Raw genomic sequence first — 18794 nt, forward strand, 5'->3', positions numbered from 1 at the left:
TGGGGGAAGGAGGGAGAAATGCCTTCCTCTCCCCTCTGGGTAAGAGAGCCTCCCTACTCACAGGCCCCTCAGAGCGTGCCTGTGAATTCCTAAAGTGGCCAGGCCAGCTCAGGGTAAGAACCCTCCTGCAAAAAGCAATAAAAGTGAGAATCCTGTCTCTTTTTGTCAATTTCATTTTCAAAAAACCACGGATACACAAATCGCTAATTAGGGCTACTTTCCTTTCTCTTACACATTTTTAGGGAAACAAAGTTAACAGAAAAAAATGTTTTTAAAAAATCAAGAATGTATTGAGAATATAAATGCTCATGAGAGGGTGAACTGTGATGCAATAAGTAATTTAATATGCAAATGACATATTCTGTGACCCTAAGTGGTTAGGCTAATCTGATTTTATTCAAAATAATTAGCACATTTGTTTTTTCCAGACACACTCTTTAATCAATTATATTTCAGTAGAAATATATTTCATTTCCTACTGAAACACAGAGGGCAAACACTTAAATTTTCATGCCTGGGTAAAAATCTCCATAATGTCCTGATGAACTTTTCTTGTGGTCAGAAGTTAGAGACAGAGCTCAAAGGCCCTTATCTTCTAAGATCCTGTAACTGACCCAACTTTCTCGCAAAAACAGAGTGGTCGATAGATGCAGAATGAGCAGTCAGCACCATAAATTGGGTGGTTTTCCCCATCACTTGGGCTTAACAAGACAAACTTCCAAGTTCACAGCAAAGGCTTAAGTAGGAAGGAAGGTGAAGAATGTTATGAGAAAGTATATTCTGAAAGAAAACAGAATTCATAAAGGCAGGAATTTGTGAAGCAAAGCAAATTACTTGCACAAGCACTATTTGCCTCAAGGAGACAGCGTAGGTTATGACCAACGGGCTCAGCAGAGGTGTGTAATTTGGGATCAGGTCACTATTTTCTGTGACCTCTGTACAGTGTAGTCAATGTTTGTGATTTATTGCAGCCCTGCTTTCTGGACAGGGAACAACAACCATGAAGGGACATTCAAATGCTGAATGTGAAAAATGTAACAATAACATGCCTTGGGAAACCATGAAAACCAACACCAATGGTGGCCTTTTTCTTTCTGTTTAAAAGGGATTTTGATCAAAATTTAGTATAAGCCATGTCAAATGCATGCTTTATGTCTTAGGTTTGAAATCAGCTGAAATCCACTGTCAGAGTCTGCAGGAGCGAGGGAGGGTTGTGTAGGTCAGGATGGAGGTGGGTATGCAGTAAGTAATCTCTTGTGTTAGCAGGTTTCAGTGCACTACACAAACTAACATGGGCACAGACTCTCACCCGTCTAAATATTCTGCATTAGCATGACTTTAATTAAAGGATCTCAAAGTATGAGTTAAAACTACTGTCTTGAGAAATAGCCCCACTGGATGGCTTACATATGACAGAGGAATATATTTTTATTCCCATATCCCTATATCCCCATTTTCAATCAACTCATTTCATTGTGTACAAGAAAAAATACAGGACCCTGGCTGAATGGGGTTGTGTGTAGCGGGATGGGATGCCAGGATCTGAGCAAGCTAAAGCAGAAAGAGCCATAAGATTGCCTTTCAATAGCTGCCTCACCCAAGGACATGTAACACCCACCTTGCACACCCAGCACACTCTTTATCCAAACAAAACATGGAAGAGGTTCTCTCCAAAGAACATAACATAGGGCTCTACTGGCTTGTAGAAAAATAAAATAAAATGTCATCCTCATATTGGCAATTTTAGCCCCCATGCAAAGGGAAGGAGATAAAAGGATGGGAGAAAGGGCACAGAATTTGCCCTGAGGATATTCGCTGACCATGACAGACCCTCTACCCACTTGGCTTAAGTGACTGAAGGTACTATCAGCTTAATGCACTTTCCCACCAGCAGAACTACCTGTCCCAGGCCCTGGGAAGAAAATAAAGAGTTCTGGAGACATACCAGGCAATGGTTAAGGCCAAGGCAGGATGCCTCAGATGGAGGATGTGGATAACAAATAAGCTGTTATTTTCTAAAACAAGATGGGCCATTAAGCTTTGTATGACTGCACATGACATTCAGAGCACATGGTCAATTTCAAAAGCAATGCAGAAAGTGAAATAGCTGGAGGATGAGCTGCAGCAGCACATGTTTACCAGCATGTTGGGAAACTACCACACTGTCCTAGGTACTTAGGATAATGTGGGACCACAAAGATCTCTCCCCTTATGGAGCTTAAAATCTAACAGAGGGAACAGTCAATGAACAATAAACGTAATAAGTAAATGATATCATGGGTTAAGTAATCAATGATTTGCAAAAGCAGAGAGGTAGGTCCCAGCATAGAATAGCGTGAGTAGAGCCAGACTCCATGAGAAGAAAGATTTGAGCAGAGAAGTTGAGAGTGGGTCAGTCAGGCAGATGTCTAGGGGAAGAGCTGTCCTAGCAGAGGAGAAAAAGCACAGCTCCAAAGGTGGAAGAGAGGCATGAGAGAGCATCTCAGGGCATGGTGGCTCTTGAGCCTTGATTTCATCTTTTATCTTTGCTTTCTAGCACAAAATAAGGACTCAGACCATGCTTACTGAATGTATTTAAGTCCAAAAACATCCAAAATTATCCAATTAAAACAATTCATTCAATCTATATGCCAGGGCTTCCTAAAAAACTGCATGCAAAATGTATTGGAAGAAAGTACAGTGCTGTATATAAGGTTTCCTAATGGGTTTTTGACTCTTTCTCTCAAACAGTTAAATATCACAGCTTTACTTCCAAGAACATACAAGCAAAGTGGAAAAGTAAGACTTTATCATACAGGGAGGAATCTCTCACAGAATGTACTTTTGGCCAGAGTCTAAGGACAATTTCCTTTTAAAAACAGAGAGGGTAGCAAGGCTCAGCAGGACACAGACACACAATTGGCATGCAGGCTGTCCTCGCACCCTCTGTCTACCCTGCTGCCCATTAACGAGGTGTGCCAAGTCCACAAAACAAAACTGCATGTGGTTCCTAGACCTGGGGCGGGGGGTTGGTGAGGAATAACCTTCTAAATGCAATAAACACAGCATAACATGAAAAACTGGCTAAGTCAGGTGGAGATGGAGGGTGTTAAAAGGAAAAAAAAGAACTAAAGAATTCAATTACGGTAAGAATAGAACAGAACTATCATTTCTTGCCTTCACACAATTTGTCACTGCAAAAGCTTTTCAAAGAAATACAAACGGAGGCAAAAGAAACTAGTCTCACAGGTTCTAACATATAAAATTTGTCCTTATAACTACTTACTACTTTCCATATCAATTCAACATGCAACTCATAGGAGCTATTGAATTCTCGCTTCATAGGAATATTTAAATGAGAATACAAGACCAACACTTCTAGAAAATTGAATGTTTAGTATTATACTCCCCACATGACCCCCCCCACACACACACTCCTTTCAATCTTTCAGTTATTCCTAATTTCTCATTTATATTCAGGCTCTAATACTTTTATGCACATTATCATGGGTCTCTTTCTTGAATTCTGCTAAAAATTTTCATTTCACTCCATCTTTCCATGTATTAAAGAAAAATGAAAAAGCTGCTAAAAATCTCAATTGTCATCACATTACATGAAAAAGCAAGCATTATAAAATAGTTTAGGATATAAAAAGAGAAAACGACTTTTCCCATAAGGAAAGACTTGCTTTTCTGTACACCAGAGCCAAAGAAACTTGCACTTGATAGCAATTATCAAATGCAAATTTTGTTTAGAAACAGCTTTTATAAAATTGTTTTGTAACTAATCTTGACAAGGTGCCCTTATTCCACCTTTTAAATAATCTTCTCTAATTCAACTGAGATATTTTTATGATTCTGTAAAGCTCTGTATTCTCGGAAAAATTAAATCACTTTTCCTTTGGAATTAGGCTACTGAAGAAAGTGTTTTTAACTTAAAAAAAAAAAGGTGAAGATATATAACTTGGTGGAGAAAAATGATTACGTATGTATCTTCAATCTGCTAAGTGCTGCAATGGTTGATAAAATCACTTATGTATGTGCGGAGAGTCATGGTTTTTTGATTGATCTGCAAAGAAAAATTAACTTTGGCTTTTGAACAATATAATAAAAGATATTATTTGAACATTATAAAGTATAACATTTATGAAATAAGTATCCCTTTGGGCTGGGTATGGGAAAGAAAAGGGCTTCCCTTCAGGTATCATTAATAAATTCCTTGACTTTAATACAATATTCCCAATCTATTACTACTCAATACTGAAAGGCAGCTCTTACCCTTGCATTCTGTTTCTCTGTTCTCATTGTCTTATTCACTTGTGTTAGAATAAGGCAACATTAAAGAAGGTATAATAGCTTACTAGTGGTATCAGAATCTCTTCCAGAAATATCCTGTGATGCCAGTCAGGTCTCCTCAATATATAACTACTGCAGTTAGGCCCACCTATCTTAAACCATTCCTTCCCATTCCTTTCTTAGACCCTAAGAAAGAAGACTACACGAGAGAAAAAAGAAAAATGCATGTGATTTACTAGTGAGGAAACCGGTATTTGACAAAGCTGATAACAGCAAAGCTGAGCATAAGGCTTGTCTCTGTGTGAAACCGAACAGAAGATAAACCTTAAAGACACAGCTGTGCCTGAAGCGCAAGTATGGACCATCTCCAATAAGCAATAAGTGGTTTTTGAATGAAGGTGGTTTCCATTTAAGAAAAGTATTCAGTGAATTTTTCTTCCCCCTCATGAAGGCGAACCAGACTATAGGCATTAATGCTACAAATGACACTACCCACAAAGGAAGTAAAATCCCTTTACTTTTATACTAACTATAGGATTGGGTTTCAGCTTTGGCCACAGCGATCCTGGAGAGGAAACCAAGAGGTAGATACCAGGTTATAAAAACAATGGTTTCTTCTCAGCCGAGTTCTGTGGTCATTTTATTACTCTCTACATTTTTCCATACAAATCATGTTAAATATACTTATATTAGACTTACCCTCTGCTTTCCCAAAATTATTATTAGATATACACAGGCTGAGTATTCCTTATCTGAAATGCTTGGAACCAGAAGTGTTGTAGATTTCATGTTGTTCTGGATTTTGGAATATTTGCATTATACCCCTTGACCACTGAATCTGAATTCTGGAATGCTCTAATGAGAATTTCCTTTGGGTGTCAAAAAATTTTGGATTTTTCAGCATTTTAGATTTCATATTTTCAGACTAGGAATACTCTGCCTATAATGCCAATTACAAAAATAAGAAATATAGTAGATGTTTAACTCAATGACAACTATAATAATAGTGTTCAAAGACACTCACTAAACAGGTTCTCAGACACTGTGTCCCTATTTTTATAACAACTTCCAACCCCACAAACACAAATTTCTAGTTGTGTAATGATTGACCAAGCTTTTATGCACCACACATCAATTCAGGTGCAGCTGCCAAGATAGCTTCTGCCCAGAACATAACAACTCAACCCAAACTTAAGACTTTTCCTTAAAAAGAAAAAGAAAGGGAGTCATTAAGCAACCACTTATCAATACTGACCTTGTTGTTCAACATCTGCTTCAGTTTTCAAAGAACCTGGTGCAACAGGAAGAGGCCGAGGTGGCCGGGGCTTTGGTGTGGGAGGCGAGATTTTTTTCCTTCCAATATATTCTACATAAGTTCCCGGAAAGTCCCCCCTTTCCCCTGTGGTTTCATTATAGCCATTTAACCAGCCAATTTCTTCAGGCCTGGCTTCCTGTCCATCACTGAATCCAAGAGCTACTAAGGACCCTTTATTCACAGTCAATATGTCACCCAAGTGCAAGTCAATATCTTCTTCTCTTTCCTTTTTATAATCATACAGCGCTCTGTACTGGTACCCCTCAGCACTCATGTTTGCAAATCTGCTACCATGCAACAGTTGAGCCTGGTTGTACAGAGCAGTCTGATTTTACGTTTTTATGAAAAGTGAATTCAGAGAGTGTGTTAGAATTCCTATTATGTGTCCAGCAGAGGACAAAGGACCACTCTCCAAAGGTTTAAGAGGAGAGGTGACTGGCCATACGGCTGTCCATCTGTCCTCCATCAATGGTGTGACCGAAGACAGGGCTCCACTTCCTCTGCATGCCACAGTCCTCTCACTGGCTTCCTTTTCAGCAACTTGTCAACACTTTGAATCCAGGCTGACTCTCACAGCGAGGCCCAATCCTTTCTGACACTTTTGTCACACTGTCCATCTGTCGTCTGATTGTACCGTGGCACTCCACACACAAGCTTCACCTAGGAATGAAAAAAACGAGACTTAAGAATGAACAGCACACTTTGCCATCTGTGTTAATTGGAATTTCTACTTCCATTCAACAAGTACTTAATCGATTTGGCAGACAGACACAGGCCAGTGTGCTATTGCTTGACACAACAAAGATTAGTAAGGCAGTCCCTGCCTTCTAAGAACACTGGGCGGGGGCAGAGGGGAGGAGTGTCGGCATGAGGCAATGTCTCAGCGATAAGACGAGTACACAGAGCCACAACACTAGTACATGTCATAAGAGAGGCAGAAACTAAACACTACAGGGTTCAAACGAGGGAGAAAGCACACTAACTGCAGGAATCTGAAGACAGAATGGAATGTGTGGTGGGACGCTAGCTACAGAAGTGACCAAGAAAATGTCATATTCTGAGAAGAGCTAGAACAGGCAGTCCAATCCGTCTGAAGCCAAAGAGGGAGCAGTGGGATTGGGGTTAGAGATTTAGGTAGGGGCTGCAGGACATCACGCATGCCCATGCTGAGTTTGTGAGTAATTCAGCCCACAATGGGGAACACTGAAAGGGCTTGGTGAAAAGTGAGCAATAGGATCAGAGCTGCACTTGAGGAATATCAATCTAACCACAATGTGTGAGAAAGGTGTGTTGCAGAGGTCTGGCCAAGAGGTAGTGAGGACACAAACCAGGGTGGCAGCAGCAGGTGTGGAAAGGGGAGGAGTGAAATAAACACTGCAGAGAAAGAACATGTGGGATGTGGCAAATGCTTAAATGTGCGGAGAGAACGAGAGGAGCAAAGGGTGCCTGATCCTGCATTAATGAGAGTTTGGAGCACTATCAGGCAAAGAGAAGCCAGGTGACCTGATGGGCTGACGGTGATTCTGGGCACCCCTGTGCAAGTGTGCTAGTGGCTGATGAAACCCTGGTCTGTGATTCAGAAGAGGAAACATGCTAGGGATTTGGCAATCAGCCACAATTAGGCAAGGCTGAATTCAATGGAATGGAAGAGCTCACAAGGACAAATTAAAAGTTAAAAAAAAAAAAAAAAAGATCCAAGGGCCAAATAGTGAAGTTCAATGTATGTAACTGAGGAAGGAAAGTCAAGGTTTAGAGACAACATCCCAAAAACAAGGAAGAAGAGTTCAAGTAGGAAAATGTGATCCCTAAGACTAAATCCTACAAAGGCATCCAGACAGGAGAGACTGAGTCAAGGCTAAATAATTTGGGGCTTCACCCATGATGGAATCATCATGCAGATTCCATTCCAGCAGTGAGGACAGCAACAACATCTTAAGGAGTTAAAAAATATTAGAGAGGAAGTAGCAATGGTTGCTACAGACCACTCTATAAAGACAGCTTGATGGAGGAAATGTGAAATGTAAGTGTTTTTCTTTTTTGTTCTTAAACATAGTGGAGGCAAGGGGATTAGAGAGTTACTAAGAGTAGATGGCTGAGAACGGCATGTACACATATACACTTTGTACTCCAGGCATTTCTCAATGTTATCTTTATTATAAAGAGTAAAAGCCACCCAAAGGTTTCAGTTAAGCTGGCTGCACAATAAAGCAATAAAAACAATAGCCACACAATTTCAGTGGGCTATATCAAAGAGAGCTTTTATAAGTTTTAAAGAGTGGAACACTTTAGAAGTTTAATATTACAGGCACTCGTCAGTGGAGGCATCTTAAGAAGCAAAATCTAATCATAGATTCATCGTTATGTTGGCATTCAGAAGTGTAAAGTATTCAACTTTACATGGGTAAAGCCTCTTAGCTGTAATACAATAACACACTTAGGAGAGTTACATATTAAAAGAAGCAAAAACAAACACTGGAAGTCTTTGTGGAGCAAGAATATTAATTGGGGATAGTACTCTACTTTGCATTTCAGTTGTCGGAGAAAAATATCAAAGCAACCAATAGAGCATATCAGAAAAATAAGCTATATTATTTGTTTAAAGAAAGCCTTTCCTTTTGAAAGATCCAGAATCAAATTGAATATTCATTGCATAAATTCACATGAAAATGTAGAACTAGCAAATCTCATTTTTAGTACTAATGTACTCTGTACAAAAGAGACAGAGACCTCTAAAGAACATGAACATTTACATATCCCTAAATGCTTAGAAACCAGGCAATGTGCCTAAGAATAGTTTAATTCCTCCAAATCTGCCTTGAAATTTTTGTTAGCTTTTCCTGGCAATGTATGTCTTTTAGGGGGGAAAAAAAATCCTCAACCAGTAGGCTGGGTAGATCTTTATGCCAGCTGCTTCCTAACACTTCCTCTATTCCAGCCACCCAGTGGGCCAGTTTGGTGGGATTCTTAATAGAATGGGAAGTATAATGAACAAACTCTTCCCCATCTTCAATCCTCCAGGAACCATCAAGCAAGCCCCTGCTCACAGCTTACCTCTGAAGCTGTTCCTTGCCAGGGGGCTCTGTATTAAGAAAAGGCTCCAGGACTTGTCAAGGTTTTACAAACCTAAAAGCTGTGCTTGAGTCTGCCTGAGGCTAAATTTGTGCAAAGGGAAATAGAAACCTAAGGAACATGATGACTTTTAGAGGCTAGACACCAGAGAGGCAATCCCTGTCTGAAGTGACAGAGAACTAAAGGTCTCTACAAATTCTCTCTCCCTTGCCACCTGTAAGAAGAACCTTACCTTGTGGGTAAGAAGAATCCTGTGCAGAATTCTGGGTCCTCATCTGATAAAAAGAACCACAAATCTTCTATGACTCTAGGATGGTAAATAGAACACACCATTTCTGTCTTCTGAGACCCCAAAGTAAGGCCAGGAAGATGGATACAAACAGGGCATCCATCCATTGATGCAGACGTTAATTCAAGGCCAGCCATTAGTCAGTGTCAATTAAGTGGTCTGAGGGCAATGTTGTGAGAAAAAAAAAAAAAAAAAAAGGAGAGCAGTCAAGTCACTGGGGTGGGGACTGGACCGCATGGTGATAAGATGTAGAGAGCCCTTAGCTAGACAGAGAAGGCAGCCACCCCTACTCTTTTGCACATTGTACACTTTCTCCTGACTGCCATGTCCATTTTGACGTCTGTCATTCTTGAGGACTGAATGGGTTAATCCACATAAAACTCCGGTTAAGTATTGGGTGGTGATGATGATGATGATGATGATGATGATGATGATGATGATGATTGAGTCTGTACACATATAGCTCCCAATTAGTATTAGATGATATGATGATGCTGACTATATATAGTTATATATAGTCATATATATATATAGTCATATATGTATGTGTGTGTGTGTGTGTAGATAACTATATAAAAACAGGTACTATCAGTAGTCTCACTTAACATAGGACAGAGAATATCTCTGTCACGATAATACTTAGCAATTGCGAAGAGGAACTAGAATTCAGATCCAGGCAGTCTAGCTCCATAAGTCCCATTTTTAACACCTCTAGCATCTACTGCCTGAACTCAACTTGCTTTGGTGTGGATGATGCAGGTTCCTGGCCTGCACAAGCTGATCACTCCAATTAACCTTAACTGTCTGTCTGCCTCTTTAACTCTCTCAGACAGCGGCTTTACTGATAGTGTATGTGGCTCTTTCACACTACCTGCACACACAAAAAAGCTATTTTAACTCGGCAGTTCCATCAACTCCAAAACCCAGCATCTCAGCCATGCAAATTTTCTTCCAAAGAGACTTCATTAAAATGTGTCCCTGTGACAGAAGTCCATAAACTAGTGAATAAAAGCATACTGGGCACACCACTTCTGGAAGGCTGCCCACTTCTGGAATCCTGCCTATTTCTGCTCTATGAGCTTCGCTTCTGCCACCTGTATCCTTCTTAGCACCTCTGCCTCCTGCCACTATCCCAGGCCCCTCCACTGAACAATTTCCAATAACCCAGCTCCTCCTTGGGGGGATATGGCACTGCCACAAGGACTGTCACATCTAGAGGACTGGGAAGTTCTCTTTTCTCTCATCCTCAAATTCTTCACAGTACTGCAGAAGACCCAGCAGCCTGAGGTATCTGGCAATACCTGTGTAACCACCACCCCTACCGAGATCGACCTGGAGCCTAAACTATCCAAATCAACATGATTTTTCCTCAGATTCACTCTATCATGCCTCTATTCTCTTTCACTACATATACCTGCCCACTAAACTATTTTTACCCAGTTCTGACATGATTATTCACATAGCAAAGGCTTTTTATATGTAGATAACATTATCTACAATGTAATATTTTCAAATAACCAAGGCGGTTTTGTGATATAGGCTCCAAGCTAGTGCATGCATAAGTTATTGTAACAAAGGGTATAAAGGAATCCTACGAACAAGTAAACTAACTTACTCTTATATAATATCATATGCAAAAGTTCAAAATTTTGTTTAAGGAATTTTTCTCCAGTCTTTCAATCCTTCTAATGACTGCCTGCAATCCCATTAATCAGAAGCATATTTTCTGTCCCTGCTAACATACAGAGCAATTCTCTTTCTATTCCCCAAAATAAAATTGCTTCTGATGTTTGACAAATAGCAATCCACAGCTACTTAACATAAAACTGCTGTAAAGTAGATTTTTTGTGTAACCCTCTAACCTATAGGCATTTTGGCAAAGAGCCAAACAAAAAAGCCCTCTCTGACTTTGTTGAGTTACTCCATTCTCCATTTAGAAATGACAAGAATTTGGAAAACTTGATGGAGAGGCAGGAATACAGGATATTTTTAAATCACATTAAATTAATCAAGAATATATGCAAGTCATGTGATTCTATCTCCCAATGAAATTAGCAGTTAGGCATTGGATGGCAGCACGAAATGGGTCTTCAACCAAGGCAGGAGGGTATGGAAGGGTTCCTGGGCCCACAGCCCATATCTCTCTACAGTCCATCTTTTTAACTTCAGTGTGCTAGTTCAGAGTCTAGGTCAAGCTCCTCACCTAAATTCATACAGTCTTTAAAAAAATCATTATTTAAAAATGGTTTACCTTCCAAATCATGGTGTCCCAGAAATCATGAAAATCAAGATGAACAAAATTAAAATATCCTAGTGTCTTAGTCCATTTTGTGTTGTTATAATGGAATTCCTGAGACTGGGTAATTTATAAACAACAGAAGTATATTTGGTTCTGGAGGCTGGAAAGTCCAAGAGCATGCCACTAGCATCTGGTGAAGGCCTTCATCTTATGTCCTCTTGCAAGGGCAAGACAGCAAGACAGGGCCAAACTCGAGTTTATAACAAGCCCATTCCCAAGATAACTAATCTACTCTTGCCATAATGACATTAATCCATTCAAGAGAGCACAGCCTCCTATTAGGCCCTACCTCCCAACACAGTTGCATTAGGGATTACATTTCTGACATGTAAACTCTGGGGGACACATTCAACCCAGAGCACCTAGTAAACATAATAAATTGCCTTCAATTTGAAATGATGAATTTAGGGTGAATTTTATGGTATGTGGATTTTATATCAATTAAAATAAAATGAAAATAATGGGCTCAGATTAACCCCAAATAATAGACATCAAATTCATTTCCAAACCAACCAACTAAATAGAATGTGTTGCATGCTGCCATGCTCAGGGCTGGGTGTGTGGTGTGGGTAAACAGGCTGTATAGGCTGTAATTCTCACCTACAAGCCCTTTTGGTGTTATGTTTGTGGGGCGAGGGAGAGGAGAACAGGTAGCACAAGCCCAGGTAACACAACAAGGAGATAGGGCTCTTCAGAAAGCAGCCAACATGAGGGGAAGGTACTGCAGGAAACACAGAGGAATGACCCTGGCCCAGGTGACAGCAACGCTTAGGCACGCAGTAGCCATTACGCGGAGGCTGGGAGAAAGGGTGATGTAGCTTCTGAGACCTGAGGGACAGACAGATCCTATCACCCAGAAAAGGCCATGAGGCTGACCATTCCGGTTCTCTGCATCATCACAATGAAGAGGACCTGAGGGGGCAGGAATGAGAGGACTGAAGGGGATGATTTCAAGTCTCTCTTCTTTTGAAAAATAGATGCTATTCTGTAAACTTCTTGGCAAGGTTAGTATGAACACGGAGCTTCAGATTCAGGTAGCTGCCCCAGTCAGATTGTGCCTAAATATGTAACCTCAGGAAAGTTACTTAAACCTCTCTGTGGCACAGTTTTATCATCTGTGAGACAGCTATAAGCAAACCTACACCCCACAGAGTCATTATGAGGATTAACAAAATGACATATATAAAGCACTTCGCTCCATAGTTGATAATAGGAGCTTAGGATAATTAATGCCAACATAGTACTTACTATGTGCCAGGCACATAGTTCTCAGAGTTGTACATATATCAACTCATTTAACCATTACAATCACTCTAAGTATGACAATTATCCCTATTTTACAGATGAGAAAACAAGCAGATAAAAGTTAAATATTTTGCCTAAAGTTAAATAGCTAGTAAACTGCAACTATTATATTACTATTATTTCTATTAGTATTGAATGTCACCTACTGCCATTTATACAATTCAGATTTAACAGAGGAACAAACATTTGTGAGGGATTTTCTTCTGCATTGCCTCTTAACTCTGCAAACAGTTCTAAGTGAATCCTGAATCTAGCTAAAATAAAACTCCCGCTGTCTTAAACCCCTTTAGGAGTAAGTAGATAAAGGCTGAGTGTGGACTTTGCCCATGTAGTTCTCTCCTTACCTGAGGTAGAGGACGGCTCTACAGAGGTCAGGACAAAGGAGGCCTGGGAGAGGCCAAGGGATGTGTACATGTGTGTGTGCATCCCCAGGATTTAGAGATGAGTAGCTGTGTCCTCATGGTACAGCCCTTGATCCTGGGGCAGAACCCCAGGCTGGGACATTGGGACATCCGAGGAGGAAGACAACAGGCAAGGAATGGCTGGTCCAGACACCTTGGCTTTATTAACTCACTACACTCACTGGTGGAGTCTCTTCACACTTTGGCCAGACTCCTGTGACTTCAATACTCTCTTGGATGATCATTAACCTGACAACTATTTTGACTACAGGTGCCTGTGGATATGTATTTGATTTACTTTAAGGAAAACAATGCTAGCAGAATAAAATCTCCAAAGATGTTTCTACAGTAGACATTTTTTCCAATAACGCTATACTACAATCACTCTAGCCTTTCAAATAAATAAACACCTAACACCTAGGGGATAAATAAAGGCCATACAGACAAGTTTATAAGTAACTATATAGTCTATTTTTTCAGCTCATGTGGCTTAATGTACATGAAGTGGTCGTTAATTGCCACTCTTTTAAGCAAGTAACTCCATACAAGTATTGGCAGAATCATGGCAAGTAATCACATTAGGGCATTACGGTGTACGTAAAGGAGGCATGGGAAAATGCAGTAAATGATATGAATGCTTTGAAAATTAATTACAACCTAGTTTTGATAAAAAGCTGTGATATAATTTATATTCTGCTTTCTAAAGTAAAAACTAACTTGATAATTCCTTCCATTGATAACTAACTTTCTAGTCTTCCAGGGCTTCATTAAAATGCTTCATTCTCTTGCCTTCACTTGCAAACCCTGTGCCCTGCAAGAGGGAGAGCTGGAGGAGCTCATATGAAACATACAGTATCTTCTGCATTGTGTATGCCTTGACGTGAGAGAATTCTAAAACCCAACACAAACATTATCTCAACTGGCTATATTCTACTTGAGCATAAAAATCAATTTTTTTTCAGCCTGCTCATTCACCATCTCTTTATTCAATAAAACATGTATTTTGCAAATCACAAAATGCAAACACAATAAAAGCTGAACTAGAATTGTTCCTATTTTAGTGATCATGTGAACAATCTTTCAGAGTAGATGCCTTTTTACAATACTCCCCTGAACGACCAATATGTTGATTGAACATATCAATTTAGGTTGATATGTTCAATCAACATATCAACCTAAAAATTATATGACATTCATGGAAAAATGTAAAGAAATGGCCAACACTTTTAACAGTACAAAATTTGGGTTAGTTTGAGTAGGTTTGCATTTACAATTCAAAGTCCTTCAAAAATCACTTTAGGTGAAACTGACATTACCAGAAGATAAACGCATACCACCATCATTACTGTCTATAATCAAAATATGTATTCCTATAACTTGTTCCACTTCTGTTTCCGAGAACCAACTTTATTCTGTGAGGACTTCCTGCGCTTAGTACATTTAAACTCAAGAAATCGCTAAAGAAAAAACATTCAATAAATGGGAAACAAAATGCTTTTTATACTGACTATACAGCATCATGGATAGGAAGAGACTCACTGATATCATTATTTTTAAAAAGCAGATAAAACATCAAAAAGCAGTGTGTACACTGCAGAGTTCTGTTATGCAACTAAGAACAGGTCCCAAGTCAAGATGAAAGTTAAAAGTAAATGCACATTACACTTTGCAAGCCAGTATCAGATACATTAAACTTTCTCCCAATCATAAAAATCTATCCACTTCTCTGGAAAAAGTAATATGACTGTCTAGTACCTACCTGCATATAAAAGCTGAAGAGGCAAGCAGTGACAATACCCAGCAGTTCTGCAAGGCAGGGAGCCTCCTCCACTGGCCTTTCCAACTTAAACCTTAACTCTGAACCAACATTTCTTCCCAAACTTTAGCCGCAGGCGCGCGCGCGCGCGCGCGCGCACCCCCCCCCCCACCCCCCCCGCCCCCCACACACATTACTCTTATTTTCTTTATACTGGTCAAAAACACTTGCTTCCTAAAGTTTAATCAACTTTTGCACCTAAGAAAACTCTTATCTGCTTTCTTCTAAACGGTTTTTCAAGAACAGTGTAATCTGTCAAAAAGTTATACAGCTAGTGAGTTGCTTTTTCTTCCTTTTTCAATGTTAAAAGATACTTGTGGCCTTCTGTGCAGAAGTCACCAAATTCCTAGTAATTCAAACTGTGACAATCTAATATTCTAATAGCCTGCTTAAGAAATGAACCTGTCTGCCCACTCCAACCCTTCCTAGCTAATATCTAACCATCTTTAAGGTTGCCAAAACGTAACAGAACTAATGAAGCATTAAAATGTAACTCCACATCAAGCCTTGACCAATAAGCTCTGTGAATATCCCTCCTGATTACTAAAACTTGAGCCTCATCACACCAAAATGACAATCTTATGTTGCATTCAAAACCCGGAACTGCTTTATCCATTGGTACTTCGCACTGGCTGACAAAGAGGAAAAGAAAAGAAAAAAAAAAAACAAACCTAAAATCATGAAGCCCCCAAATAAAGAGCAGACTCACACTCGGACACCAACAGCGCTGCAGCTCAAGGGATTAGCGGTGGAAGTGAGACCTTTCCGATATTAATAGCGCCCCGGGAAACAGAATTCCCCCAAACCCAGTTGACACACATTCTGCATTCAACACGTAACAGCCATTCTGCATATACCCTTGCATTTCAGGCTCCAATTCTGGTTATCAAAGTGTATTTCTGTACAGGAGTGCCTGGCCAGAGGTTTTCTGTTCTCTTTGTCTTGTGATCTGAGGGGCAGTTTCTGAGCTTAGGTTAGAGCTGTGGTTAGAGCTCACTAGTGTTAGAGCTGTGGTTTCCAGAGAATTGCCCACGATATTTTAGCTCCGGGTTGCACGCTCCCTGGCTCTCCCCAGCCGGCTCCATATTGCTGGGCAGGTCCCTCCCGCCTCGCCCCACGTTCCAAAAAGCTGGATTTCCGGGCGGTTCCAAGACCCCACTAAATATGCCTCCAACAACCTGCCCAAGCTTGGCTGGCACTAAACGCTGAGTTAGGGCCCCAGCGACCAACCGCCCCGAGGCGCACTTCCCCCACCCCGGAAGAGGAGGGCGGCAAACTTCGGAAGGCGGGGGTTAGGGGACGAGCTCCGGGGACCACCGCCGCCTCGCCCGCCCCGGGAAGGGCCCGGGCAGCGACCCTGGCTGCAGCTGGAGGGCCACGGGGGAAGGGAGCGCTCCTTCCCGCAACACGAAGGCAGCGGCCAGGGCGCTCTCCTCCGGTGAGGGGCCCCGGAAAACTGCAGCAAGGCGACAGCGGGGACCCTCGGAAGTGTGCGGTGACGGAGGGTGGGAGGAAGCCCGAGCTCGTCGGCAACTCCGGGGGCAAATGCGACCGGCGGCGTGCAGGACCAGCTCGCAGGAGGACGGGGGAAACGGGAGTCAGGATGGCCGGGATCTCACAGGACGCCGGCCGCGCGCGGGGGTAGTGCTGCCCGGCGGCCAGGAGATGCCGGAGGCGGGGAGGGCCGGTGGCCAGCCCGCTTCCCCCCGGCGGGGCTCTGCAGAAGGAGAAGCGGCTGCCAGTGACAGGAAGAGAGTCGCGGCAGCCGTGCACACATGCACCGCCTCCCCCGCCCGAGCACACACACCCGGGGCTGCTGCTGCCTACCTCCCCCGCCCGCCGGCTTCCTTCCTCTGCGGGGCCCGCGCTGCAGCGGTGGCCTCCTGCCCGCTCGGTTCCGACGCGCCTCCAGCCCGGCTGCGACCCGCCGGCCGTGCCCGATCCGTGCTTGCCGTCTCCGACAGCTAGCCTGCCGCTCTCGCCGCTGCCGCTGCTTCCTCCAACTCCGCTCCAGCTGCTGGCGACTCCTCTCCGTGCGCCCGCAGCTCCAGAGCCCGGCGCTAGCCCCGCCTCTGGCCCGGCCCCGCGCGCCCCGCCCCCGAGCCCACACCAACCAGAGCCCGCGGCTCCGCCCCTTTCCGCCCGCACGGCTCGGGCCTCCGAGCTGGCGGCTGGCGGTGGGGGAGCGAGCTCAGGCCTGGCGGACCCTTCCTGCCACCGCCCTCGCCTTCCGCCCCCCAGCCGCGGGGATGCCCCGGGCGGCCGTGCCGCGCGCTGCCTCCGCTGCGGAGTGCTCTGGCTCTGCGCGTCCCGGGCCCGCCCGGCTGCTGGGCGTTTCCCAGCGCAGAGGCGGAGGGGTTCGGGGAGGTCGAAGACAAGTTCAGACCTCCCTGGAGGCTGGCTGCGTCTCTAATCCGAGTGTCTTTCAGCCAACCCCAGGCTTTTTCGAGCCCCTAGCGCCCCAGCAGAGTGGCTGGGGTGGGGAGGACTCGGATTCCAAAGCTCGCCAAAGCGGAGAGGCCCTGCAATTCCTGGTCTCGCCAGCACTGCCTTCCGAGTGGGCGGAAAACCCGCGGCACCCGCCTGGCGCTCCGGGGGTGAAGGAGGGGTGAAAGGGTGAACCGGAGGGACGGGCGCCCGCAGCCTGCCGCTGGCTAACTCCGGCAGCCTGGCACCGCCGCCTCTGGGAGCCAGGCGGACCCGCGAGAAGGGAAGAGAGTTTTCTGAGGGCGTACGCTGGCTGATGCCTTCTAGTCCTGAGATGACAGAGCAAATGGAGGTCACTCAGGCAAACCACGGACCCCTTGGCGTTCGCGGGGTCGGGGGCGGGGTTGGCGCGGGCGGGGGGGGGGCGGGGAAGCTCAGGTGAATTACATTGTCTCTTAAAGGTGTTAGTTTTGAAATGCAGATTCTTCAAGTAATAATTACCTAAGTTGCTCCAGAAAAATTTGATGTTGGTTCAAACCTTCCACTGCTGGTAAGATGGAATGCCAGCACCCCGTGTGCCACTCTTTCATATTAAAACATATGAGAATCTGCTTCCTAAAAGCTCTTTCCAGATTCTCCTTTCTGCAGCTTAAAGCCCTGCACCCGCCCACCCTGTTTGCCTAAAGCCCTTTTATAGTTCCCTCCCAGTTTCCTTGCAAGAAAACTCTTTTAAAAACAAACACACAAAACCTAAGCACTTGGCCTCTGTAAAATGTTGAATTTGGTGGTTTATTCTTGTGGACGTTGGAAGTAGAGGGAAGAACGTCCTAAAATTCATCGCTTATCCTTAAAAAATATCATTTTTAAAGGTGACTCACCTAACAGAAAAGTGAGCTCCACTTCAGGCTATTCAGACACTGGTGTTTCTATTATTCCAAGATGTCTCTTGCAGAGGCGACACAAAAACAGGCAGCTACCCACATCATGTTTAAGAATACACTTTATCTGAAAGCAAATAGGAAATTTACCAAGGTACCTTCTTCACACCTACTGTGTGAAATGAAGGACTTCATGCATTCTCTGTCTGTAAATGGAATGATATACCTTGCCTTGCAGTAGAATTACTTTGATCCAATCCAATAAGCTGAGATGAAACTGCTGTGACCTTCCCAGTATTTCCTTTAGGTTCCGCTCTGAACAAACTCTAACAGTGAAAACCTTGCTAGTTATCTCCTTCTTCTGGAGATAGCTGGAAAGAGTCTTATGCACTATTGCAGTGGGATTCTGTTCACCCGCAAACCTAAAAACAATAAAATTCCCAAATGCACCTCCTCATTTAGACACAGTCTTTAGTAATTTATTTCTAGCGTACATTTTGTTTCCTTTACGTTTTTTCATCATAGTCTAAAGAGTGTCCCAAGGGAAGAAAATAAGGTTCTCTTTTCATATACTAAATAAATTCAGTATTTCATTTGTTTTAAACTGATGATATCTCCCCATATCACTAGTATTAGCATTTTTATTTATTTTCACCTTCAGTTGATTTCTATGAAACAAAAGCAAAGGCAACAAAACAGCAGTATTCAAGCTTTTTAAAA

The 18794-nt window shown here is 42.8% G+C and overlaps 1 protein-coding gene across 2 annotated transcripts in view; it reads right to left on the reverse strand.

Annotated features, from left to right (window-relative positions):
- Positions 1-16843, reverse strand: part of PIK3R1 (phosphoinositide-3-kinase regulatory subunit 1) — an 83072-nt gene extending 66229 nt beyond the window's left edge. Inside the window, exons 1-2 of one of the 2 annotated variants that reach the window (XM_031003243.3) lie at positions 16597-16843; positions 5531-6250 (exon numbers count right to left, since the gene is read on the reverse strand). In XM_031003243.3, coding sequence (XP_030859103.2) covers positions 5531-5864 — 334 coding nt within the window. In that variant the 5' untranslated portion in view covers positions 5865-6250; positions 16597-16843. Of the gene's footprint in view, positions 1-5530; positions 6251-8891; positions 11088-16596 lie in introns of those variants that run through there. The other variant, XM_055367061.2, reaches the window with a different exon arrangement.
- Positions 16844-18794: the final 1951 nt, after the last annotated feature.

The sequence above is a fragment of the Gorilla gorilla genome, chromosome 19 (assembly GCF_029281585.2).
Source record: "Gorilla gorilla gorilla isolate KB3781 chromosome 19, NHGRI_mGorGor1-v2.1_pri, whole genome shotgun sequence".
NCBI lineage: Eukaryota > Metazoa > Chordata > Mammalia > Primates > Hominidae > Gorilla > Gorilla gorilla.